We start from the raw sequence: 27,369 nt of genomic DNA on the forward strand, positions 1-27,369 counted from the left end.
ATTACCAACGGCAGTTCATTATAATCGAACTTGAATCTGAGTATTGCAGGTTTTAGGGACAAGCTCAACTTAACTTAAATGTTTTGGCATATTTGTTTACATTGCAATGATTTCACATGTTATGAAAGTAATACTACTACATTCTGATTGATGGAAGCTCTTACTTATCTTAGAGTATTGTTATTCCCTAGTAGTTTGATTAGGTTTTGTGAGCTTTAGGATAACAGTTTCTGAGCGTAGATAAAGTTTTATAAGCTGACAAGAATCTTTTATCAGCATATATTAGCCCTGTCAATGATAGTTTCGCTAGTTCAGAATTATTAGTGAGAGCATCAAATCATTTTTATTAATAAATCAATTAAAAGTAGAAATAGTTTTAAATGACTAAAACAATAAACAAGTCATACAAATAATAGTAACAGAAATTCAGCTATATAGAATATAATGATCTAAATAGAAGATGAAATGTATCCTTAATATCAGTAGGAAAGAATCCCTCACTTATAAAAAGCTACTTGCCTGCAGTCAAGTCAATACTACAATACAAGGAGGAAACTGTTAACAAATATACTGTCAATAAGATAAAACAACATTAAACTTCTTAAGCCACCTGCTCATGTGTAAATCGAGAAAATTTGCACATATAATGTACAATGGCATTACAGCATCATTGAGTTAGTACCTGCGACGGTAGTATTGGCAGAAATAATCATTGTTATATGTCCTGATCGTATTTTTGCCATGCTTTGCAATATGTGCCTGTTGATGGATCCTTTCAGCAAGCTGTATTGCCTTATCATAGTAGAACAGCGCATGAGAAAAATCTTTTGTGACTTCGTAGTACCGACCAAACTTTTCAAGTGCATTTATGCAATCACGGGTAGGATTCGCCCCTGAGTCCATCTTCAGCTCTTGGAGAGACTTTTCAAAGGTTGAGATGATCGTTGCAGGATGTTCAGCCAGTAAATGCCTTACCCTTGCCAGTTTGACTCCATGCGTTACCCAGCCTTTTAAACCTCGCTTAACAATCAGTTCAAGATGCTTTTTGGCTTCTGTGAGATACTCTACGCGTGAACAGTTTCTAATCGTTGCATATTTGTAGTACTCGTTCATGAGGAATCTCAGAACTTCAAATGGATACCGTGGACGTGTACCTGTTCATCAAACAATAATTATTAGTATTAAAATATGTGTACACCAGCTGAATGCCGGATGTTGCACGCGTAATAAAAAACAGCTTATAAACAGTGGCAGGTAATGTAGTTGCCATTGGCTAATTTGGGTAACTTAAAGCTAGTATATTGCTAGACCTACTATAATAAGAGCCGTGATTCGGGAGGCCAACTCTAGTGACACTATGTGCATATTTGATGTAATGACTGTGCACGATTACTCCATTGTATTGCAAGTAGCCTGTGTGGCTTAATGGGTTAGCTCGGTGCCTCTAAAACTGGCGCTTACGAGTTTCAATCCAGTGTGATGTGGATTGTCTGCTGCTAGATTTCAATTGTTATAGCTGGATACACACCTGAGAGATGGAAATTCATATAATCAAAATGTATATACAAGTATATACGCGTGCGTGTGTTTATAGATAGACCAATTGCAAATATAAATAATTCCTATATATATATCGTACGTGCTCGAATTTAAATCTAACAAATTTAAGGTGGTATGCATTTTTTTAAAAACCTGAAATGTATTGTTGAAAGATTTATATCCTATACAGTCATACCTTGACATACGAGCTTAATACATTCTAGGACTAAGCTTGTATGTCAATTTACTTGTGTCCGAAGGCTGTCACCTGTCTCCTTGTCCCTTTCAGGACAGACATCGTGGATACGGGCAGTTTGAGAGATTTGACATGAACATGTTCGGTGCACTAAACGTGTGACGCTACGTAACAGAAACTTTGAATTAATCTTATTTTAATTTTGCCTACTAAACACACACTTGAAACTAAGTTTTAATCTTATACTTAATCTTAATCTTAACGCACATGTAAAGCTAAGTTTTAATCTTTGACTAAGCTTACTTTAATTTTGTTGTCCTATTTTTATCATTCGTTTCTGGTTTGGTGCTTTTTGCCTCGTATTCTCTATAACCCTTAGCCAACCTTTTAAAAACTTTTTTTTCAAACAGTTTTGTGGAGAAAGACTGACCGATGCTATTCTTGAAAGCGGCCTGTCGCATACTTGGCCATTTAATGGCCATCGAGAACTGCCTTGTATGCTCATATCTCAAAAATTACCCGTATCACATGAAAGGAACTTGCTCAAAAGTCTGTTCATATCTTATTTCTTGAATGTTGAGGCACTCGTATGTAGAGGTATGATTGTCCTAGCACCTTAGAATACTTATCGGCAACTTATTATATCCATCTTCACAATCCCACAAACCCCTGCCACTCGTATTGCGATAACATACCTGTGCGAGCCCGGTACTGTTTCTCCACAGCTGTTTTGTCGCGGTTGTACAAGTCAATTGCCCATAAATTCAGAAGAGCCTGCGAAATGTTGGATGAGCACATGAAATACCAATCTGGACTCTCACTGGCTTCCCGACTGAGATTAAGCGCTTTCGTGAACCACCATGTTTTATTCTGTAGGTCTTCAGCCTCATACGCAATCTCAAGGCTAAGCTTTGCAACCCTCATTTTGAATTTTCTGTCATATTTGTATTCACGCTGCCACTTTTCAGCTTCACCTATGCATGTTTCAAGTGAATACTCACTACAGCCAAGGTCATTTTTACATGCTTCCACGAGTTGGGCAAGTTCACGTTCCAGAGCAGTTTCAGTACGTTTCCACACAATTGATGTTCGCACTTCTGCGATCCACAAGAAAAGGTCTCCGCGATATTTATTTTTGCAGGCTTTGGATAATGTAAGGAAGTTAAAAAAGGTTTTTTTAAGGATTTCTGTGAAGAAATCTTGGTTGCGAAGAGAGGTTTTTTCCTTGAGTATTCTCACTAATATTTTAGTGTGAAAGTAACAGCAGTACGCTACAAGGTCGTCATCCTTAGTGAACGATTGTGCTTCCTCTGTACATTCTTCAAATATCTGACAGCTTTTATCTCTAGCCTTCTCTGAGCGATCTGTCTCAGCTAACCAATAGGCATAGTCTACTTTGGCGTAAAACCGTGCTTTTCCACTTCGATTAGAATACAATTTCAAGACCTTTGTTGCTATTTCTTCTAGCTCATCTCGATGGGCACCTGTTTTCAGCAGATGTGCACCTTTGTTACAGAGAGCCTGAATGCAATCGGGATCCTTATCCAGTGCAGTGCGAATTAACTGATCCGCGTGTGCATATTTTTCGTACAGTAGACATGTAGCAGCATCATAGTTAATGCATCGCTTATATCCTAACTCTAACGGAGTTCTTGTTTCAATCAAACCGTACTTGTTCTTAATCGTTGTCGGAGAAAGCTCTATGTTCAAGAGTGAGAACGCAAAACTATAGAAGAACTTGTGGAAATTATTCTCCGAAATCCAATGATCAACTACAAGCAATACAACAGTGATTTATTTGGAAAGTAAAATTTCCCATCTGATTATATAGTGAGCAGTTTGTAACATCAAATACGCTTCATTTGAAGAATGAATGTATAAAATAGTACAAATAGGCCTGAGGTGTTCTAGAATAGTTATCATAAGCTCTTTGTGCCTTAAGTTCAAGCCAACTCTGAAAACGTAATTCAAGTCTACCTATATAAAATGTGAGTTTCATGCCAAATCAAGTCCATCTACTCAGTCTGGTATCTAACATCGAAGATAAGCTAATTTTTATGGCTGTTTATTTCTGCTATGTAAAAGACTGCTCTCGCCTACTGGCAGAACCACTTTACAATAATCTGTTCCGCTATCAATGTTTTATGTAAAATAACAGCTTCTACATAAAACATTGATAGTGTATGTCAACACCTTGACATACACTATGAATGACAGCCTGACAACACCTCCAGCTGTTGACTAGCTGGTGACAGCAAAATTGTACCTGAGCTGAAGCATTTGTTTTAGATTTTCCAGGGCTGACTAACGAGATAAAGAAGAAAATTTCTCTTATGTACGTTCCTTCGCAAGAACACTTATTTAATAGTTAATTATGTGTGAGCTTATAAACAATTGTACATGTTTACGTTTAAATAGAAAATAAAATGCAGTCTGATCCGTCAAACATTGCAAGAAGCTTGCATTAATAGTATACTATATGGTCTACTAGTGTAGATGGAATTCAAAGATTAACTTTAATGTAAAAGGAAAAACAAGAAGCAAACCTGATGATACTCACTATGAAATTCTTCTAGACAAATAATACAGGCAGAAACTATCACTGTCAAAAATCTGAAACCTGACTGTAATCCTAACTGTAGATACATGAAAAAGATAAAGCCTAACTCCTTAAATACGCTCTGAAAAAGATAAAATAAATTTTGTGAAACCTTACGCTAATTCTCTATAGCTTCCGTGTGTTCAGTGTGGCTAACTGCATCCTAGTGTACATTATACTTACACTTTAGTAGGTCCTCAATAAAATTTTGTTGTCCTCCAATGCAATAAACAGATTCTGCCTTATCATTTCTTTTACAGAGAAACTTCTTTCTGTTTTCCCGCTTGATTTCATTAAGGAGCATCCACAGGACCATCGGACAGTTTGATTGAGCAGCAAGATGTAGTGCGGTATCTCCATCTGGTGTTGGTTTTAGAATGCATCTCATTAACTCCTCATGGGACAGCGACTGAAAGAAAACTTCCAAGACCTCGATGCTTATCGTTTTTACAGCAACATGCAGTGCTGTCATCCCTTGCTCGTCCTTCTTAGTAATTTCAGCCTCAGGCGTCGTATTACACAAATTATCTAATCGCAAACCTACCAAATGTCTGTCACCCTTTTTAGCCAGTTCATGCAGGCTTGAGCTGTTTACCGTTCGGACAGTTATAAGTAGTTGCTGAAGCAAAGATGAGTCTGTTGTGTAGTTCGCAGGGTAACAATTATCGTTATCTCTGGCATCAAGAAGACTAGTACAGTCATCAGCTGCCTCATCTAGCAAGATGATAACCGTTTTAACATCTCCTTCAGCTACAGCGATGTGCAATGCTGTCTTCCCATCAGCTGCCTGACATAACAAATAATGCCATTTTTTCTCTTTCGGGAACTTATCCATTAGAGTTTTGACAGTTTTGGATGAATTTCCACCAGCTGCTGCACAATGAAGCAGAGTCCAACCTCTACTATCTGAAGTTCTCGTCTGAGCAACATCCAATTGCTGTTTCAATGACAATTTGTTCATCATAGATGTCACGCGTTCTTCATCATCCATATAACACAACCAAGACAACGAGTTCCAGCCCATTTCATCGACTTGAGTGCAAAAGTCAGGCCTGTTTTCAGGAGGAACCATCTCTAATATAAAGGAGATGATTTCAGAGCTGTTATGAATACGTTGCACTGAAATGGAGCTCCATGGCTCCGCTGCATTGCTTTCGTTTAACAATACAAGATCGCCATCAAGTGAAGCATTAGTTGCCAGTAGATTATCCCCTGTGCGATCTACTTCAACAAGTATTTGCCCAGTTTCATCATTAACCAGTGAAAAGCTATTCACAGAGTTGATCGCTACACGCCTCACACCTCGGCTTGGGCAGTCTATCTTGCTGCTATCCATGATAGCAAAGGTCAGTTCTACTCCATTATATTTCATCGAGAATATTGAATTGCTTATATCAGCGAGTCCAATAAAATGACTTGATCTGGCTACACCTGAATTTGCAGCTCTGTCATTTTGTTGATGCTGTGAAAATGATGTAGCTTGTCTAACAAAACAAATCATCGAGGTGCCATCACCCGCAATCGGACATCCAGGAATATACATTCCTTTGTGTCGTTGCTCATGTAAATAACGCTTGATATCAAGTGTGTCATTTCTTGCAACAGCTCTTCTAATTCTTGTGGTATCTTCATGGGCAACGTGTTGTATGACTAACCCTGAATCGAAAAATGATCAGAAAATTAAGCGATGTTAGTAGGGAGAAGGAAAATGCACATATAATAAATGCCCTACAAAAACACAAGCGAATATCTACACATAATGATTTGATACATTTAGCGTAATAATCAGCAGACAGTATCGTGAAGGATATCAAATATTAAAATTCTGATGTACAAATCATTGAGCTCAAATTGAATCAGTGACATAAGTAAGTTTGATGGTTGTGTACCACAATAGTTAGTTTAGTAAGCAGCATAAAAAGAGCAAAAAGTAAATTATTCTCATGACTCACCAGATGGTCGAGGCATGGCACTCAACAGTAAGTCTCTAACAACCTGTAAATACAAAATTGTTACAGTATAGTGAATTTCATGATTTTTTTAGCAAGAAACGCAAAGCATTAATTGGAAAATCACAATTCTCTAAATAACTAGCAAAATCCAAAGCAAACAAAGTAGGGGGTACTACATATAAAACCTGGTTGTCCCATGAAAAAACTTGCCTTACAACAGTAATTTTGTACTGATGATGGACTATTTCCATGCATTTTGAAGTTATAACTTCAACAGTAAAGCAAATCTACTAAATCTACATGTATAAGTTGCAAAACACTTGAACAAATAGCTGATGTCAAAATACCTTAAAGGTTGACTTGCAATAAAATTCACATTACAGTTATTTGATATCAAAAGATTCACCATGTCTTACTCTGTTGTGTTGTAGGTGCAAAATATGTGGGAATGTGATTACAAGCTCTTAAAAGCTAAAATACCAAATAACTGTAATGTGAATTTTGTTGCAAGTCAACCTTTAGGCCTGACAAATAAAAATTTTATGTTAACAGTTTCTGACGCTATGAACAGGCTTGCAATAGATTCACAAAATGGATTCCAAAAATTGATATATTTGCTGCATGTTGTCTGCCATAAAAAGAAAAACAGACTCTTAGATTTACAAATGTGTGAATGAGTCATTTAAAAGTGATTCGTTAATGCTTATTACAAACTATATGCTTATACTGCTATGTTTGTGTGTTACTAGTTGGAGTTACCTATTAGTATTAAGTTTTTACGTCTAACAAATCTATCATTGATTTAATAAATACAGCACAAAAGATATATACCGTAAAACCTCTATTTGAACGCCACCTCTCGTTGACTGCCACCTTTATTTAAACGCCACCTCTATTTAAACACCACCTCTATTTAAACGCCACCTCTATTTAAACACCACCTCTATTTGAACGTCACCTTTATTTAAACGCCACCTCTATTTGACTGTCACCCTCATTTGAACGCCACCTCTATTTGATCGCCACTATAGAAGAAGATTTGAAAAATACATGTGACAAATCTATCCTTGATTTAATAGAAACAGCAAAAAAATATATATCGTAAAACCTCTATTTGAGCGCCACCTTTATTTGAACGCCACCTTTATTTAAATGCCCCTTTTATTTGAACGCCACTATAGAAGAAGGGTTGAAAAATACATGTGACAAACCTATCATTGATTTAATAGATACGGCATAAAATATATGTATTTATATATGATAGTCACTTGAACTTAAACAAACTCAAGCCCGGCATAGGCTTCTTTAAAATAAATTTTAAAAAATAGAACTTTGTTCTTCGAAGGTTAAAATTGTTTATTGAAAGCATGGAGCAAGTTAATCATGATCCATAAAGCTTTGCGATAGTTCAATTTGAAACATAACATAGTAAAGCATGATAAAAAATCATACATTTAGATTATTATTTTAGCCTACATTGTAAAATGTTATCTGAAAGTGGCGATGTGCAAATTTTATTTATCAAACTACACAGGTTTAGCAACGCTCTAATTATCAAAAAAGTTTGTAACGTGCAATCGGAAAATGAAAAAATTAAGCTAAAAGCTACCTGGCAGACTGCCAGAAATTTTTATTTACAACCTTTTTGTCCACAAGGTAAATGTAAAGGTGAAGGTAAATTTCAGAGTGCTGTGAATAGATAACTTCTACAGGCCATTGAGAAATTATTTTTTGCAGTTTTGTGGTACTTTCTATACAGATAAGCGAATCTGCAAACGCATATGCAGGTGGTGTAGCTATTGAGCTATGTAGCTCAAAGCATGTTAACTTTACAAGGTAAGTAGCATATTTACTACATATCACATAAGCAATGTCAAGAGTTTTTTGTTAAGAGAATGGCCAGAATCCAACGCTCATGGGAGACTAACACAAATTATGCTTAGTATACTAGAAAAAACGACAATCATGAATAATGTTATCGATCGGTTAATATTCTCAAAATTTCTGATCCCTGCCCGAAAGTACAATATGCATTACAAATATGCCGCTTACTGTAATCGGTACATCGGTTATTGTTATCCACTTTTTTGCCAAACTAAGAAAAACAAAATATGGAAAAAATGATATTACGCTTTTAATTCTGAGTAAAACGAGAGTAACCGCTTTATTTTGTTGTGACGAAATGATAACCCAATTTTCAAAATTTGTTGGGGCAAAGTTTTAGGAGACTTGTTAATTCTGTGATCCATAATTAATCCTTTTGTAAAGGTACCATGTGAGCCGGTATAACGGCTTTACGTAGCGAAATACCAGTGCAATGCCGGGCATTTGACTAGTCTGTATATATAAATGTTAGTGTCTGTCCATCCATAAAGTTTTACTCACGAAAAAACCACCTAACAATGGATTAAGTCTCGCAACCTTCAGTTATGGAGGCTCGAGCTTACACATAACACTACACCTTCAACTGAGCATAGTAATCAGTAACAGTGAACATGTTCATTACATCGGTTAACATGTCGGTTAACATGTCGTTAGCAGCACATGTAACGATTACCAGCTGGCCTCACTTGATGAATTTCCGGCATTGCACGGGTAATAAAAACAGCCTATAAACAGTTGCAGCTTGTGTAGTGTCAAGGCATAGTAGGAGGTAAGGTAATGTAACATTTATAAGCTGTTTTTAGTACCTGTGCAACGCAGGGTATTCATCTAGTATCTTTTTAAAAACGAGACTGTGCATGGGTGCAAAGTGTCAAAGAATCTGCGTAACTGCTTTGTTGTGTAAACATGTGAGGCACGAAGCAAAGGCTTTTAGTGGTAGGAAAAAGCCACAACTCGCTTGCTTCAAAGGCATTATAAAATTACCTGTGGAATATTGCACAAATGCTAATGCGCGAATGATCAATGTCATATTTGAAGAATGGCTCATGAAGTGAGATAACCAGCTGATAAAAAATATTGTACCCCTCATTGACAACTGCACAGCGCATGCTGTTAGTGTTACCGTGAATCACATAAAGTTGATCTTTTTACCAGCCAATACAACATCAATATTACAGCCTTTGGATCAAAGAATCATTCGGTCATTACAGAAGAGAAATGCATGCCAATGTTTTATAACAAATTGAAGATATTATAAAAATGAATGCAAATAACTGGGCCAAAAAACTAATCTGCTCGAAGCCTTGCATTTGTTAGCCTTGTTGTGGAAGCGTGTTACGGAAGAAACAACTCAAAACTGTTTCAAGAAAGGTGGTTTCTCGTGTACCACTACAACCACAACAATAGAGGGTTTGTTGCTAAAAAAACCAAGTGACCCACCCACTTTGAGGAGTGGATGGTTGTGGACAATAACCTCCAGGCAGCTGTAAAGTTAACGGACGCTGTTACACAGGCCGGAGAGAATAAGTAGTCACTTACGATAAAGTAGAGGAAGCAGTGCACATTCCAACAAATAAGGAAATGCTGAAGCCCTTCGTATGTTTGGAATGCAAAATTAATCTCCTTAACATGAGCTACATTATGAATCCTTTATAAATGATTTGCTGCGAGAAGACATGAAGCAGACAAAGCTGGACGATTTCCTAAATAAATACTATTTAGGAAATCGTATTTATTTAGGAAATCTACGATTTCCTAAATAAATACTATTTAGGAAATCAAATAAATTGTACTATGTCTGTTGTATTACTGTTTATTAAACAACGTAGACACTCCTATAACGTAAATTTCACATAATGTAAATAATTTATGTAAAGATTTTACATAAATTTTACACAAATAATTTACATTTTACATAACAATTTTACTTAAATAAAAAATTCCATATAATGTCAAGTTATACAAGTTCTCAGATTCGATTTGAATAATGAGAATCTTGTAGTTAGCCTCAAAATATCGCTTTCTCTCTTGCCGCACTTGGGAGAGAAAATGACAAAGGGTTATACAGCATACAAGTGCTATGAAAATCTAGTTCACCGTGATAGATCGTCAGTGGTGTTATGTCGAAAGAGTTTGTAGAAAAAGTAGCAGTGCAATTATTCTAAGATGCCTGAAGGCAATCAATTGCTGCAGGCGTTAAAGCGTCGGTCAACCAATCTTAATGTTAAGAGTCAGAGTATCATCGAAAGCTATATTTTATTCTAACCTTGAATCATGGAGACAGATAGATGATAAACACTGAGCTTATTATAATAAAGATACATATTTGTTTTACTTTATCGTATTACTTTATTTTTAAAGCGCTTCAGCTATCCTCACCTTCTGTTAAATATGCAATGACAGTTTTAATATGTCTTCTGTCTGAGTTTTAGCATGCAATCATGAGATTGGATCCAGTCTTGATCAACACTGTGCTAAGTGTGGGTGCAAACACTGTGTGATCCACACTCATTACAAATGTCCATCGAATTAAGCCATCCGCCAATCATGAGCTGAGTTGTTGAATACTCGTTTTCCATTGGAACATCGCAGCAGCTACCACGATTAGCCTGCAAATTGGTGTTCATATTAAGGAGATCCTTAATAATCTGAACCGCTCGCTCATCCTGTCTATTGCTTAATTTTGTCAGCATTTTTATCACATATATAAACCGTCACTTTAGACCACAGTCTATTCAGAGGTGGAGATGTGTTAAGATGATCGCGTGAAACTTTCTGATATCCTGTGCACAGCAGACATGACCTGACTAACTTGTGTATCTCTGAACACATCCCAGGCCACCATGCACTTTTATTCCACGGCAAATGAAAGTGTGTGGTGTACCTGATGTACCGTACAGATGTAGTCAAGCGCTTTACACCTGTTCGCTTTCGAAACAAACACTATCCCAGAAGTAAATATTATCGTTAACTGTCGTCAAAAAGGCTCTGTTTATGTAGTGTTTCTAAACGAGGGGAACAAATTGATGGTAGGTCAGCCAGCATTGAATGTTATATTTCAACAGAGTAGCAAATTCTGTATCCATTAGAAGTGATGATTGCAGGTTAGCCAGTCTTCTTATGGAAAAGAGCCAAGAACCCTTGATTTCTGCAACCAGCAGCCAACCTCCATTTCAAATCGGCACATCGAGAAGAGGTGCCTGGGACAAAGCATGACAGTATCATAGAACCAGTTCCTCGTCTGAGATGTAGTGAATGATGTGAATGTGAAAATAGGCTAGAATCCTCAGCCTGAACCTCTGAACACTAATGCAATTTGGCCAAGTTTTTGTTACCTAGATGGGCTAACAAAGTTGCATGGTCCATCTCAATCTTGAACTGCTTTCCCGCAAGGTAATGAGAAAAGTTTTACATGATCAACAGAGCTGCAAGAGTTTTTTCTATCCGCGCATATCTATGTTTTTTAGCTGACAACGAGAACGAGAACTCCCGTCTTTCCCTTCTGTAACAGAGTGGCTCCCAGTCCAAAGGAGACTATATTTATGCTGACCATATTTTCAGCTTTTATGTTAAATGGTGAGAGCCTTACAACACTAGCTATAATTGTATAGACTTCAACTTTGGAAACTCTGTGTCCTTTTGAGGCAACTAGCATAAACAGCTCGACCCTGAAGCTAACTCTTCTGCACAAAAAGTTTCTCAAGTTATTGATCATGGCAAAGAACCTCGTCAATTCCTTCTGTTCTGTTGTTTTGTATTCACATATCCCCATAGTTTTTTTTGGATTGATATGGATCTCACTTTGTTTCAGAAGATCAACTGATGTCCTGTTGAATTTTCAAGGCTTTAAGGTAATGCCTGCATTTGCCAGTCTGAACAGCACTGCCTGCAGTCTCATATTGTATTCTTCTTGAGAAAACACACAAAACCAGGATATCATCCATTTGACATATCACCCCATCCATACCTTCAAATAGCTGCATCTTCTGCTAAAACACTTCTGGGTTAATTTGTGGCAAAAAATTTACCACACAAGGTTATGAGTACTCAGCTTCCGAGATATTTCTTTCAAAGGCATTTGCTAATAGCCACAATTAGCATCAAGCTTAGCCCATATCTTAGAGTAATTAAGTTCGACAAGAGCTCCTTCGGGAGAGGGAGACGGGTGATACACTTGTCATATCACCTGGTTTAGTGAAGTCAATATAAAATTGAATCTTCCCATTCGGCCTTAGAACAACGAGACAGGTTGAGTACCAATGTGTAGGTTCACCTACCTTCTGTATAACTCATAACTTGTCATACACAGCAACTCCTCTTTTAATGGTTGCTTCCTGGTGTTTTCTGGGTACTGTCAGGGAAAATGGCTTGCGGTTGTCCTTCAAAGCAATTTCTACCGCCATTTTCATAGACCACAAACATGAAAACAACTCCTTGTACATGTACATGGCTACCCATCGGTCAACACTTACATTACACATTAATTCTATCATGTGTAGTGGCAGCCAGCCGAGCACTAACACTGAGCATTCCAGGGCCACCTCGGTTGTTTTGGACAAAAGAATCAGCTCAGCTACCTCTGTGGCTATACTCGACTCGGCTAAAACGACTACATTATGGTCTAGATACAAGAGCCGAGTCATGTACGCAGGTTACATTATAAAAAAATGGTGGGAAGCGATAAGCGATAGGCAGGAGGTGGAGCCTATCATGAAAAAAAGCATATAAAAGGAGCCTGCCTAAATCGTTACAGCAGAGCTGTACTGCGTACACGCTTTAGCATGCATGCTCATTTGTTGTACAGTGACATACATACATGTATATTTATATATATTGCTTAAATATATATTATGGTGGCTCATACTCGGTGTGTTTATTGTTGGACTGTCTTGTGGAGAGTAAAGGAACGGGCAGTTTCCTTCACACATGTTCAGCTTAGATATTGCAGGCTTACTTACATGTAGTAGTGGGGTCATGAGCATTTTACAAAGTACACTGTTTCTCCCACCATCATTTTCTTTATCAACAAGTTACCACAGCTTTGCCTACAACCTTCAGCCTTTGATTATACAACCAGCTGACTGAACTTTATTTGTAGATAGTAAACTGATCTGGAGTGTTTTAATCATGCGCAATGGGATAACTAAAACAACTGCACCAGTATTCACTTTAAACCAGATGGGCAACTTATTTATTGATACGTAATAGTACAAACTTCCTCTGTTTTGATTATAGGGTCGACGTCTAGTCACGCACTATTCTCATAGAACAAGCTACCCATCTCATCAGCTGCGGACTCTACCTCATCAATTTGGCCAAACAGCTTGCATATTGGAGATCTTTCCCAATGTCTTCTAGTTTTGCGCTTATGGCACATTGAACCTACAGCTGGACATTTCTTGTTCTTACATAAAATCTTCATACAAAACTTGCAGGGTTCGCCTTAAAGAAGAGCTAGAGCTGTTGTGGTCTGTAAGCCTTCTGAACTTTTCTGACCACCGCATCTAAATTGTTTTCCACGGTGCCTTAAAGCCTGGCAGACTGTACATGATTGCTAATCCATAGCTAAACTTTTTGAATAATATGTTCGTGAAATTCCAAATCATCAGTATCAATCAAATATTCGCACATTTATTATCAATGACACCCATCACCATAAGATCCTGGGTAAGGTCAGCTTGAACTTCCCCATACTCGAACAGGTATGTTTTACCACAATCAATTAATGGATAGACGGCCTTTTCTGACTTAATGAAGTAAAATTCCCGCTGTTATACTGTAAATAACATTCTTAACAGATTCAAAATAGTGTAGTGAATTTTTGTGCTTGCCTCTCGCTAATATAGCGACTTACGGCACTTGCAATCACTACTAAGTGGGTTCTGGTTACAAGTTGTCTTATGCTGAATGAGTATTAGCTCTCATCAATGATATACAGCCCCCCCCCCCCTCCCCCAAGGATAGCCGACGGCTATCATATGGGCGGGGTTTAATGATGGAGCTCCGTTAGGATTGTGCTAGCCTGGGTTTCGGAGCAAACACAACTCTCGCGGGGCGGTCGCGTTGCCTTGTTATGTTTTAGAAAACACGACTCGCTGTTATCGTTTCATCAGCTCATTCAGTCAGTAGGCCCCCGCGGTTCACAGTAGCAAACACTGAATTTCTACAATGTAGGGGTGATACCTATTATATGCGTATAGAATGTTAACAGTCACTAATAAGCCTGGATGGCTTAGATTAAAAGTAATCAAGAAAGTTATTAAGCAACGCAACTTTTATTATTTTATCTTAAGCGTGTAACTCACTGCACATGCGTAACAGGACACATAATCTCAAAGTAATTAAAAGCAGTTAATCTCAAAGCAAACACAACATCCCTCCGGGACTATTATAAAAAGTTCGTAATAAAAACGTAAACTACTAAATGTATCGAACAATACAAAATTCCAAACCACGAGTAATCCTCGGTAAATGAGTATAATATATTTGAACTGTTAAGACCTAAACTACAGGCCAAGCACCGGAACTCAAAGCGACTCATTAAGACATTACAAACTCTTTGAACTTCGATGGGAGTTTCTGCTCTCGCGAGCTTACTCGAGGGGTAGTAGTTTCAGGGACTAACTCGACGGGAGTTTGGGGAGTATTCGAATCAATCTTCTTAGCTACAGACACATGCCGCCTGATGGCACGGCCATTAGGACTGGAACAAACCATGTCAGACCCTTGGACATCGATTACTTGATACGGTTCTGGGCTATAATTAGTATCAAGTTTACCTTTGACCTCACGTCTCATCACTACGGTATCACCTTGGCCAATTGACTGTTCTTTAGAATTTCTATCTGCATATTCTTTCATCTTTACTTTGTCCTGCGCATCCCGATCTCTGGCTTCATCGACAGTGCTGGGTGGATCACCAGTTAACATGGGTAGTGTTGTGCGCATTTCACGACCAAACATCAACGCAAACGGAGTTACACCCGCAGCGGTGGGTGGTGTGGCTTTATATGCCATTGAAAACTCTACTAGGGCTTTCCTCAAGTCTTTTCCTTCAGCCTTAGCAATTTTGAGAACTTTCAGAATAGTTCGATTTGCTCGCTCGACCTTGCCATTCGCTTGGGGCCAAAGGGGGTTGTAGAAATCCATTGAATACCACACTGACTGAGATATGACTGGAATTCGTGGGACACAAACTGGGGACCGTTATCAGACCTCAACAATTCAGGGTACCCGTATAAAGCGAAGATGCTTTCCAGAAACGAAACAATGGTGTCAGCTTTAGTACTCTTCAGAAACGATGTTTCAAACAACCGGCTAAAATAGTCAATCAACACAACGACAGAACGACCATCTGGAAGCAGGCCAAGAATATCTATGCTGCAAAACTTCCAGGGACCATCGGGCATTTTAGTGGGAGTGATTGGGACAGGGGGACCATTGGTGCTCACAAGTTGGCAGGGCATACACTGACGACACAAAATCTCCGCATCTTTATCGATTCCGGGCCACCAGACTTTAGGCCGAAGCTTCTGCTTAGTCTTAACTATCCCCTGGTGTCCCTCATGGGCTAAGCTGAGAACCTGCTGTCGAAGACTACTTGGGACAAAAATCCGATCACCTCTAAATACAACACCCTCACAACTACTCAATTCTGTTCTTACGGACTTGAAAATAGCCGAACACAACCTCCAATCACCTGATTTGGTAGCTAAATCTATCGCTTTCGTTTCATCACAGGACTTGGCAGCTTCCTGTATGTCCGTCCAATTCATGGCGCATGGGACAGCCATCTGAGCAACGGAACAGATAAACGAATCATCACTCAGAGGCCCTGAAGCATTACTTTTCGATACACTGAGACGAGAAAGGGGATCAGCAATATTGTGACAACCCGGCTTATATTCCAAAGTAAAATCAAAACTCTGAAGTCGCAAACTTATCCGCTCTAACCTCGGAGTAGGTTTCGACGTAGGCTTTCCAAAAATGCTTACTAACGGCTTATGATCCGTTATTAGCCTGAACTTGGTGCCTAACAGGTACATCTTAACCCTTTGACCGGGTATAAGCCCCCCCAAAAACAACCGAGACTCGTGTAATTTATTTTCGAAAATTCAAAAAAATCGATATTTTATGAACATGCATAGCTCAAATCTTAAATTTAGTTCAATGAACAAATTTTTTTGTACATATACATTCATTCACATATCTACTACTAAAAAAAAATTACAACCATGTGCAATTGTCCCTGTATGAAATGCTTGGAAGCATCTTTTTCGGTAGAGTCAAACGCTATAACGTAGCCGTGCGAGCCACCATAACGATCGTTTTCTCTTAATATTCCAAGTATATTAAAAGTCCAAAAAAGTTTACATCACTTCTATCATTTGAATTAATTTTATTCTGATCAGACAAAAAATCACTAACGATCGCAGGATAAAATAATCTTTTATTTTACCGTTTTGAAAGTCGAGCCGATGTCGGCTGGTTTTTCCAACTTTTAATCTTTTCCAAGGAATCGCGATTTGTTTAGCTTTTAGCACAAAGCAACGCCTCTCAGATAATCGTTTCATATTGTAAATCATCGACTGATATCTTGTTGATGATCTTTAAAACTTACTAGTGTTCATATCCTTTGTTTAACGTTACTAGACGACAGCTTTATAAACGTCTACCGAAATAGACATAAATGTCGTTTCCCCACGCAACCGGTAAACGACATTCTGGTCGTTTCCCCTGTCAAAGGGTTAAAATGCTCACAGGCAAACATCAAACCAAGAGCTTCCCTTTCTATTTGGGAGTATCGGGATTCAACATCCGATAGACGTCTATGACCATACGCGACAACTCGAGCATCACCACCTTGACTTTGACTCTGATACAGAACACAACCCAAACCTACAGGACTAGCATCCGCAACCACAGTAGTAAGGGCATACTTATCATAGTACGCTAGTGTATCAGCATTTCCCATTAGGCTTTTGACCTTATCAAACGACTCTTGGTGCACCTTAGACCACTTAAACGAGACAGATCGTTTGGTCAGACCCCACAATGGAGCTGAAATCGTGGCCAAGTCACGAACATATCTCCCAACAAATTGAACTAATCCTAGAAATCCTTTCAGCTCAGCCACTGTCTCAGGCTCTCTAGCTGACACGATTGACTCAACTTTCGCAGGATCAGGAGACACACCAGAGTGAGAAAGAACATGACCAAGAAACTTGATTGATGACAAACCGAAACTGCATTTGGCATCATTCAGAGTGAGACCGCACTCAGACAGGCACGTCATGACTCGCAGCAACCGTTCTCTATGTTCATCAGCGTCTTTACCATACACAACAATATCATCTGCCATGTTCAGAACACCATGTAAACCATTGAGAATCTTTTGTATCGTATACTGAAACACCTCGGGGGCGGCTGATACCCCCATACCCAGTCTTTTCATACGGAACAACCCAACATGGCTAACAAATGTAATAATATCTTGAGAACCAAGCTCAAGTTTGCACTGGAAAAACCCTTGTTCTAGATCCAACTTCGAAAACACTTTAGCCCCATTCAACTCTACCAACATCTCCTGTATTGTTGGGACAGGGTATCTTTCCCGAATAATCGCCGTATTAGCCCTCCGCCTTAGGAACTACAACTAAGGGGCTAACCCATGTGGAGGCAACACCTTGCACTGACTCGATGATGTCTTCCTCTAACAACTTTGTCAACACATCCTCCACCTTACTACGATAGCTGAACGGCAAACGCCTGACAGGTTGGGCCACAGGATCACAATGTGGGTCAATGTGCAACTTAACTTGCATGTCTCTAAGCTTACCAACACCATTGAAACACTCGGGATACTTGGCCTTTACAAAAGTCTCTAAGTTACCACTACCATGTTCAGTCAAACTACAGACGTTATGATTCACATTGATAACACTGAGCTTACTAGCAGCATGAGCACTAATTAGATTACAGGCATTACCGTTGAATACAAAAAATGTAGCATCAGTAGAAACAGACTTTACAGTAATCCTAGCACTAAATTGACCTAACAGATCTAAAGGTGTCGATTGACCTAACAGATCTAAAGGTGTCGATTGACCAAACGCGAACAGCCGTTTACTAGGGGGCTGTAGGTCTACATCGCCACTCATAGTATTGTAAGTGTGTTTATCTATAATGTTATCTACTGCTCCAGAGTCTACAAGAAACATTATTTTCCTACCGTTGAGTAGAGCACTACACTTAGGAGCTTTAAACTCGTGCTCATTGCTTACTGCGAACTCATGGTTAATACTGTCCAGAGATGAAGTCGACTGAGGCGTGTTATCAGAAACCGCAGGCTCTTCACTGATAGCATTTGCACTAGACTTCTTCGATTTACAGCAGTATCTAGCACCAGAATAATGTCCCTCTTTAATACAGTCACGGCAGGTTTTCTTGAGAGCAGGGCAGTTTTCATCATTAGCTTTATGCCCTTCCTTAGAGCACCGGAAACAGACTACTTTGGTACTACTAACAGCCGTACCCTTCGATTTACGATTGAAGCTTCTCTTCGGTTGTGATTGGGTAACTCGAGCAACCACATCAGTTGTGGTGGTACCAGGCCTAAGCAAAGCATTCTCTTTGTTTTCAAGCAGTTGTACTGTCCCGGCAACTCTCATAGCACCAGCTAAGGTTGTAACAGTAGCATCCTCAACAAGCTTGCGTGTGAGAACCTTATGATTTACTCCTGATATAAACTGTTCTAGCAAATTTTCTTCCAATCTACCTGCAAAGTTGCAATATTTAGCTCCTTTCCTGACACGAATTTGAAAGTCATTGATGGTTTCATTGTCAGCTCTAGAGATACTACGAAATTGAGTTCTTTCAAGGCGCTCATTTCTTGGAGTACCAAAGTGAGTGATTAATTGCTGCCGTACATCATCATATGTAACTTCTCGAGGTACTGTAGGTGAAACTAGATCCTTTAGAGTCTGATACTGGGTAGCACTGAGTCCCATTAAAAGTATAGGCACTTTATTTGCATCATCAGTAGCTGCTACAGTAAAATAACAATCCAGTCTCTCTAAATTGGACTCTATCTCTGTTCCCTCCTCAAAACTAGGAATCGACAACCCAGCTGCCATTATCCTTGTATCCTCGTCGCCAATATTATATGTGTATAGAATGTTAACAGTCACTAATAAGCCTGGATGGCTTAGATTAAAAATAATCAAGAAAGTTATTAAGCAACGCAACTTTTATTATTTTATCTCCAGCGTGTAACTCACTGCGCATGCGTAACAGGACACATAATCTCAAAGTAATTAAAAGCAGTTAATCTCAAAGCAAACACAACAATGCCTAACCAAAATAATGGATCCATGCAAAATAAAACATTTCAAATTACCTACTTTTAGTAATTTTAAAATTGGTAAAGGTCGTAGTATATGCCTAAAGTTGAATATAATTACCCGAACAACAGCATTTTTTTCTAGTTTTTGATTAATATTTTGTCACCCCTAATATAAAATGACAAAGTCTTTCATCGTTATCGCATTGTTTTACCTTGCCAATAAGATGGGACAGCAGGCAAAGCTGTGCAGTGTAGTTTTCATACTCAAAATCTAAATGCAAAATCGAATTTGAGCTATTTTACGATTGTGACTATTAATATCGGTCAGGTAAAATTGCAGTGGCTCAAAACCTGGTCAGTTTCTGGGTCGTTTGGTAGCTTAATCCGGAAATACAAAAGCTTTAAAGTTAGTCTAACCACTGCGAACGTTTAGTTGTTGAGAAATCGAGTAGTTATCTTTTGTTTAACAAAATATCATAAAGCAACTTTTCCAAGCAAATTTTTAATTACAATTATGATTTCTTTTAGCAAAATAACATAAAGTATTTACATAGCTGTTTATCGTAGTTTTTTCTTGTTAAGAATAAATGGTAACACGCTCACAAAACGGAAAAAATCTTCTCAAAAATACACCATTAATTATTCTGTATTCGTTTATATTTGAAAAATAGTTTTATATTTTTTTTAATATGAGTACACTTTTGTAAAGCGGTATTACATAAAATATTGAAAAGTTACGATTATGTTCTGAACAAATAAAATGCACGGTTGTCCACTTTGTTACTATTCTGAGAGCCTAAAATGATTCTATTTTATTTCACTGTAAATATTAATATTAGCATCTTGTTAGGCATTGATTGTAAAAATGAAGGCAACAGAAGACATCAGTTTCTTATCTTTACTGTATTTGCTGCAAGCACACACTTTTTTAACAAGTAACTTTATATTACTACCAAGTCTCAACTGTAGCACATTTTGAAACAACGACAGTATGTAGCTACCTAAGGAACAACCATTTAATTGTGTATCTCAAATTTTATTTGAACTTGTTACTACAATGGTGCGCTGTCAGTAGCACCGCCAGGCCTAGGCTGTATCTCATCTGTTTGGTTCACAAAAAGTGTAGGAGAGGAGGCAAAGTAAAGCAAGTTTTTGTAGTCTTCTGCAATGCAGAGCAGTTATATTTTCAGACTAGACAGCCTGCCTGTGATCAGTAGTCCTCAGTAGTCAGAGTCGCTTACTGCTTGCAATTTGTCTTAAAAAATTAATTGAAATGCACTGCATATTCATATTGCTTCAACCCTAAAAGAAGACCTCAGTGAGTCATCATGTATTCATGACTGACTTTTTGTATTCGTCATTTCATCTTCTATATAGGCCTACCTACAGGCCTCCCGTGCCTGTAGTCGGCAATCGTGTCGGTAGGTTATCGAAGCCTCGATAGCTGAATGACATGATCGCTGACGACAGTCAACTTCTACGAGGAGCCTGAGGGCCTACCAAATATATTTTTTAATTGCAGTGCATTTAAGCATTATGCCGCTCCTTCTTGCCTCATTGTTAGACAAGGCTGAGCAAGCCATCAAAGCCCATGAAATCGAATATGGCAACAAGTTTTACACATACCATGAGGACGGCATATTCAACAAGCATGAAAGACTTTTTGAAGGTAATCTCATATCCTTAAAGCACTTTTTCTCCACTGCCTAATTTGTGATCTTGTGTTGAAAATGAACATTTTATACCTCGGATATTTTAGCGTAACCTTGATTGTGAAGTGTAACCTTGATTGTAAAATGTAGGCCTATGCTTGGTTGTGCAATAGAAGTACATGTCAATAGTAAGTAGCTTATATGTTTTTATGCAGCAGTTTTATAAAGCCCTTTTTGGTTTGTTTTTGTACCATGTCATCTATGACGTCACAGGCCCTACTTGAAGCAGAGTTGACACAATTTTCATCAGTTCACTAGCAACTCACACTGGATACACACCATCTACCTCTCAGCAATAAAGGATTACTCTCTATAGACACTCAACTCTTAAGCTTAATTTGACGAAGTGGATATTCGTGTATATACAAACATGCAGTGGATCACAATCAAGCTTATGGTGCAGCCTTGATTAGAAGATATATATGTACATGGGCTTCAGTGTACAAGCATTGGCATGCAATTGAAATGACATTAAAAATCATTGTATATATTAATAACTACAATCAAGCAAGCAATAAATGTATCAAGCATCGTATACATGCAGCAGTTAGTTCTCAATTGAGTGTTAGCAATCAAGTAAGGCTAAAAACCTACAACGTCTTCAGCCAATGAATCTAAAAGATCTGTACCATGTTTCTTAATTTTAAAACTTTATCTGCTCTAATTTAGCAAGGTGAAGATATTTGGAGAGGTAAGAACGTCATTCATGACAGTCAAGGCTATTTATGTATGTATGGCGAAGAAAAAGAGTATGGCGAAAAAAAAGAGTATGGCTGCATGTGCGGCCCTGAAAGACAGCAAACCCAGAAGGAAAAGTACAAAGAACAGCGGAGGGTAAGTTACCAGTACACCAAGAATATTTTACTCAGCCTATTATAAGGGATATTTTTGGACAGCAAAACTCGGTCATTGTATGTCCAATATATTTAGACAGGGCTATCCTTCCATGTCTTTGCAAATGCACAGATAGTATATTATGGATTTTACATAGAGATGATAAATAATATTTATTACTTTTATGGATTTTGATTTGTCTTATTTCTGAAATAGCTATCTTGTAACAAAAGCACGCGTGCACATTCATATTCTTGTAAGCCCGAAATCAGAAAATCCAGTAAATCTAAGTCTACACTACTGTGAGGGTTGGGACATGTCTAAGCTGTATTCAATACTTTGCTTTCGGTCTCACAGTACATCAAAGTTCAAAAACATTTTCTCTTATTTAAATTCATCTACACTCTCATAGAAATTTGGTAGAATTGCAAAGAAACAAGGACTTGATTGGAATGCTCAGATACCATATCCTTGACCCAATAGCCAGTGAAGTTCATGGCAATCTGTCTCATTTTTCTTGAGAATTTCTCATCTCGAGGCCTCACACATGCGCCAGATAGTATTATATCGCAGTTCACACCTTTGGTTAAACTTGGACGTAATATTTTATTTTACATTTAATATTTCACACCTAAAATTTGCAAAAACAATCATTAAAAGCAAGATAAAATGAATGCTTATTTTGGAGCCCTGGCAACAAGGCCTCTGTTTGGACTCTTTTGCCAATTTGAATTTAGTTAGATTGTGCTCACAAATATAAATATGCTATACATGTGCATAAATTCATATATGTTGTCACATGGTGTCGATATACATAATTTACGTATTGTTTACATTTTTAGTCACAGAATCCAACAAAGAGACCGCATCATCAAGACAATACATCTGATAGTAACACGGAGGTACTCACTCACATAGCCAGCAATAAAATTTTAGGCAAATCGTGCAATATGGTTAAATGTGGAATTTCATTGGCAGGCGGATCTTCAAGCCATTTATAGCCCTAGATTAGTAGCTAGAAAAACGTGAAGTTATAGTAGGATAATGCAGAAGAACCTCTTGTGTAGGCAGGATTAGGTTTTAGAAACAAATTATTTGCTGCCAACTGCGATATTTGTTAAGTAGCCTGTTCACACCCAGCCAAACGTTCAATGCCTCGTACATTCTGATTTATAGCTCAAGATAAGGAGGAAACGCAGTGCTTGCTCAAGACGGGTAGGAGTAAGAGCAGAGGCTATGTGAGTTTCCATAGATGTGGGGAGCATCTACGAAACGCCACAAACGACAGCATTATAGATGTAACTCAGACACCTGATGTTACTTTCATACCTAACAGTCCGGTGGGTGGTAATATTCAGTAACTCAGTTTTAAAATTAGAACCCTGTTGCATGATGCTTTCGTGTCACTTTAGTGTAAGTGCTCAGTGTCTGAATTGGAGAGAGTTGTGCAGCGATGCTCCCAAATCTTTGATTCCAGATTTGTAAAGCATATCAAATCGCTGGCATGTGTTTTGCTCCAAATCAAATCACTTAGAAGGGTGACTGCTCAGCTTTCAAATAAAATGAAATTAAAACCATCATCCACTATGTAATTGATGGTTTTAATTTGATTTAATTTACAAGCTGGTTAATCCATTTTTATGGTGCTTTGATGCCAATCTCATGATTGGTGATTTGATGTGATTTGCAAATCTCTAATCAGGATTTGGGAGCATCTCTGGAGTTGTTATCAACTCTTTGAGAAATTGATAACAAGGTGCCACAACACCATCCGATTCATAGACTGAGTACTTGGACTAATGTCGCTGTTGTCTTCTACAAGTCAACTCTATGGGCTAAGTCGGTTGAGCAATGTAGGATCGGAGAAGATATATGAAGCCAAGAAATAATTGTGAAATAAAACTACTGTAAAAACAGTAATAAAGTCAGGAACTAGCAAAAGCGGATTTGCCTGGATCTTTGAGATCGCCAAATTAACTTCCAGCTAATCACAATGTCCAATGTAACTTTCCAATCTACTTCATTAAATTAACAAATAATATTCCTGTCAAAGTAAAAAATCCTCGCAAATAATGCCACTTGAATACTGCATTCACAGTACTTTACAAGTTCAAGGAGATGTAAATACACATGCTATGATTGTTTTTATTTTAGATCAAGGATTTCCAAGAGGAGTTTGCAGGGAGTAAGAAATGATAGAGCAAAAATGCTTCCTGAGGCTTTCTAATACATGCAATATCTAGATAGGCATAGAACAAGTTTGTTCCCTATAGCTGTGGGTGAACTGGCAATGAAGGGAGGGCACGCCAGAGGGCATGTGGCATGCCCTCCACCTCATTGCCAATTCATCTGCAGCCATAGAGAACAAACTTGTTCTAGATAGGAATACTTTTATATGCAAAAACTCGAACTGTTTCAGCTTGTACTGTGCTCAATTTTGAGTGAATATATTGATCAAATTAAAACATACCTGCATACATAAAACATTCAAGATTTTCAACACTGATTTTTTTTAAATAACCCAGACTTATATTCACTTATTTTCACATATCTACATGTAGTATATGTAGCCCTTTTCTACTGTGTTATTCTGTTCTCATTTAAGCTTGTTAAAGGCCTTTTATGGCTTTGGCGCTGATGTGGTAGTAATTAAGTTATTTGCAACATTTTTTTTATATCAAATAAAGTAAAATTATTAAACTTTCCAATTTATCATGATAGATTCGTTCGATAACTGAAACAACCTACTTCCCATCATTGTTCCAGTGGTCCATCACCAGACATTTTGTCATTGAGCATCGACTTTTCAAACAATGTATGCTGTACAACGTCAGCAATGCCATTAGACATACATCATGCTAAAGGTTTTGTGTGTGCTGCCCTCTGATTTTCCATAATTGGCTACATTGTGCTTGTGGAGGTAACGGGAAAGCTGCTAACAATGATGCACAACAATTGCCACATGCATTATTTATATTGGAGCAAGAAAATTCATCATCATGCCAACAGTAAGAAAATATTTTTTGCCCAACAAATCAAGAAAATTTTTTTGGTCACACAATGCTGTACATAAATAATAAATATATAAGCAAATTGACAAATGAATACCTACAGAGTGCGGTAGTGTTCAAAATCTAAATAAAGTTAGTTGCTGGAGAAGTCGGTGTTTGCAGTAAAGATACGATAGATTAATGTCTTCTGTTGCCTTTTCACAATCTTTGTCTTACGATACGCTAACATAAATAGTTACACTAAAATGAAATAGAATCTTCTTTAGCTCTCAGAATGGTAGCAAAGTAGCCAATTGTTTCAATGTGCATTTTATTTGGTTAGAACATAATCACAAATATTCAATAACTTATGTAATACCGCGTTACATACATGTAAGTGCAATCATATTACAACGTATGTAAGATATTTCTCAGACACACTGTATAAACGAATACAGAATAATTAATGATGTATTTTTGAGAAGATTTTTTTCCGTTTCGTGAGCATGTTACTATTTCGTCTTAACACGACAAAACTACGATAAACAACTATGTGAATACGTTATGCTAGTTTGATGAAAGATCTCATATTTTTGATTAAAGATTTGCCTAAAACGATGTTTATGCTTTATTTTGTTACAAAAATTAAAAAGATTACAGACTCAGTTTCTAACCGACTAAACATTGGCACTTGCTTAAAACCTCGTCGCTTAGTGCCGACAAAACATTTGCATTTCCAAATTAAGCTCCACCTCTACAAAACGACCCAGAAACTGACCAGGTTTGAGCCACTGCAATTATACCTGACCATTAATATCACGAATGCTTGTGAATGGCCACTGACTGATCATAACGGTGACAATATTGGATACTATATTTATTTGACAACAAAATGAATTCAACAGATAAGTAAAATAACCACTATAGTTCATAATATTTGTAAATTTACAAGGTGCTTTATTCAGCATATTTGTTTGTTCGGGTGCCTTGTTCGGGTTAATCCCAACAGAGCTCCATCATTAAACCCCGCCCATATGAGCGCCATCGGCTATCCTTGGGGGCTGTATATCATTGCTCTCATGCACAAATATAGTTGTTGCAAGCAAGATGACTGGTGAATGAGTATGGCTCTTTATTACGCAAGCTAAAACTGCACAGAGATGAGTTAATGTTCAAACAATCCACAAATGTCCATATATAGTTTCGTAGCTTGTAGACTGTATCTCGTGCTCTTTGTTCTTCTGTCTCACTAGTGTATCTTCCCTCGTTACTTATTCTTACCCATCCTGTTATACACTGGCTTTCATATCCTTATATACAGTGGTATGTGATAGTCCATTAGCTTTCCATGAAAGCTTGCATTGCATATTACTACACTAATCCCAGGATAGCTTGATGCATATGGCTATTAGAAATAGCTGAGTTTAGCAAATCCACAACAATAGTCATCAAACCCTCGTGTAGTGTTAGTTAATTTTCTGGCGCAATCCTCAGCAGATGCCAGCCATCGCGAAACACAAACTGAGTTTATGTTGGAATACAATCATGGCCCGTTTGAATCAACATATTTGCTATCTGTGCTTCCTTGAACATTGCTGTGTATATTTTCGCAACATTTGGAAAGTCTTCTAAACCGATCTAAGATTATTAAAAAAAATCATTACGCTTGCAAAATTGATCTCCTTTAGCGCTATCAGTCATTATTAATTACAACTTTTCAATAAGCAAATATGAATGGCCATGAATATAGTCTGGAATGTGCTGCTCATTTTCCGAATTATTAAACACATTAGCACAATGCGGCTATAGCCGCATGGGATGACCATCGGAACTTTTGTTTACTTCTTATACCATTTAATGTATTATCTACCTTTTAGAATGATCGTAAGCGTTCTTCCTCTCCGGGATACACCGTAGCGCTATTAGTCGTCAGTGACGCTTGGCTTCCTTGTCTACAGTTTTATCTACAAGAACCTAGTCACGTTATCATCACGTGACTTGTTACGTTTCATGCTCTCGATGCTCGACGGTGCTCGTGGACTAGCCGGATGGTCAACGCTACACGTCTCTCACCGCGACGCACTGCACCTGATGATCCAGCTGCATTGAAAGGGAGTTGTTCTCTTCCGTCTATGCGGCTTGACTGCGATGATATGTCGGTCGCTCCATTGGTAATCATAATGGATTTCGCGAAAAAAATTTATGTAGAAAAAAGAAAGATAAAAACGTTAAACCAAAGACCAGTCTTTGCAATAAACTTTAGTAATACTCTTAAATTCTACTTAAGTTTACTGCAGAGACTGGTCTCTGGTTAAACGT

General features: G+C 37.9%; 1 protein-coding gene and 1 long non-coding RNA gene across 2 annotated transcripts; both read right to left on the reverse strand.

Moving 5' to 3' along the window:
• Positions 1-330: 330 nt before the first annotated feature.
• Positions 331-5,789, reverse strand: LOC137393640 (uncharacterized). The gene is made up of 3 exons (XM_068080280.1): positions 4,518-5,789; positions 2,431-3,507; positions 331-1,154 (listed from the first exon to the last, which is right to left on the reverse strand). The coding sequence occupies exons 1-3, from the start codon at positions 5,704-5,706 to the stop codon at positions 676-678; spliced, it is 2,745 nt and encodes a 914-aa protein (XP_067936381.1). The 5' UTR covers positions 5,707-5,789; the 3' UTR covers positions 331-675.
• Positions 5,790-5,795: 6 nt separating this feature from the next.
• On the reverse strand, positions 5,796-26,998 carry LOC137393641 (uncharacterized). The gene is made up of 3 exons (XR_010978311.1): positions 26,921-26,998; positions 6,287-6,329; positions 5,796-5,990 (listed from the first exon to the last, which is right to left on the reverse strand). It is a non-coding gene; the product is annotated as an uncharacterized lncRNA (long non-coding RNA).
• Positions 26,999-27,369: the final 371 nt, after the last annotated feature.

This window comes from Watersipora subatra, chromosome 4 (genome assembly GCF_963576615.1).
Source record: "Watersipora subatra chromosome 4, tzWatSuba1.1, whole genome shotgun sequence".
Classification (NCBI taxonomy): Eukaryota; Metazoa; Bryozoa; class Gymnolaemata; order Cheilostomatida; family Watersiporidae; genus Watersipora; species Watersipora subatra.

Bases quoted from the DNA above. Each gene is read 5' to 3' on its own strand.
- LOC137393640 (XM_068080280.1), bottom strand. From the start codon at position 5,706: ATGAAATATAATGGAGTAGAACTGACCTTTGCTATCATGGATAGCAGC. The intron at 3,508-4,517 runs GTAAGTATAATG...TATTGCTTGTAG, and splicing joins TATTGAGGACCTACTAAAGT to TTGATCATTGGATTTCGGAG. The intron at 1,155-2,430 runs GTATGTTATCGC...TTTGATGAACAG, and splicing joins ACAGTACCGGGCTCGCACAG to GTACACGTCCACGGTATCCA.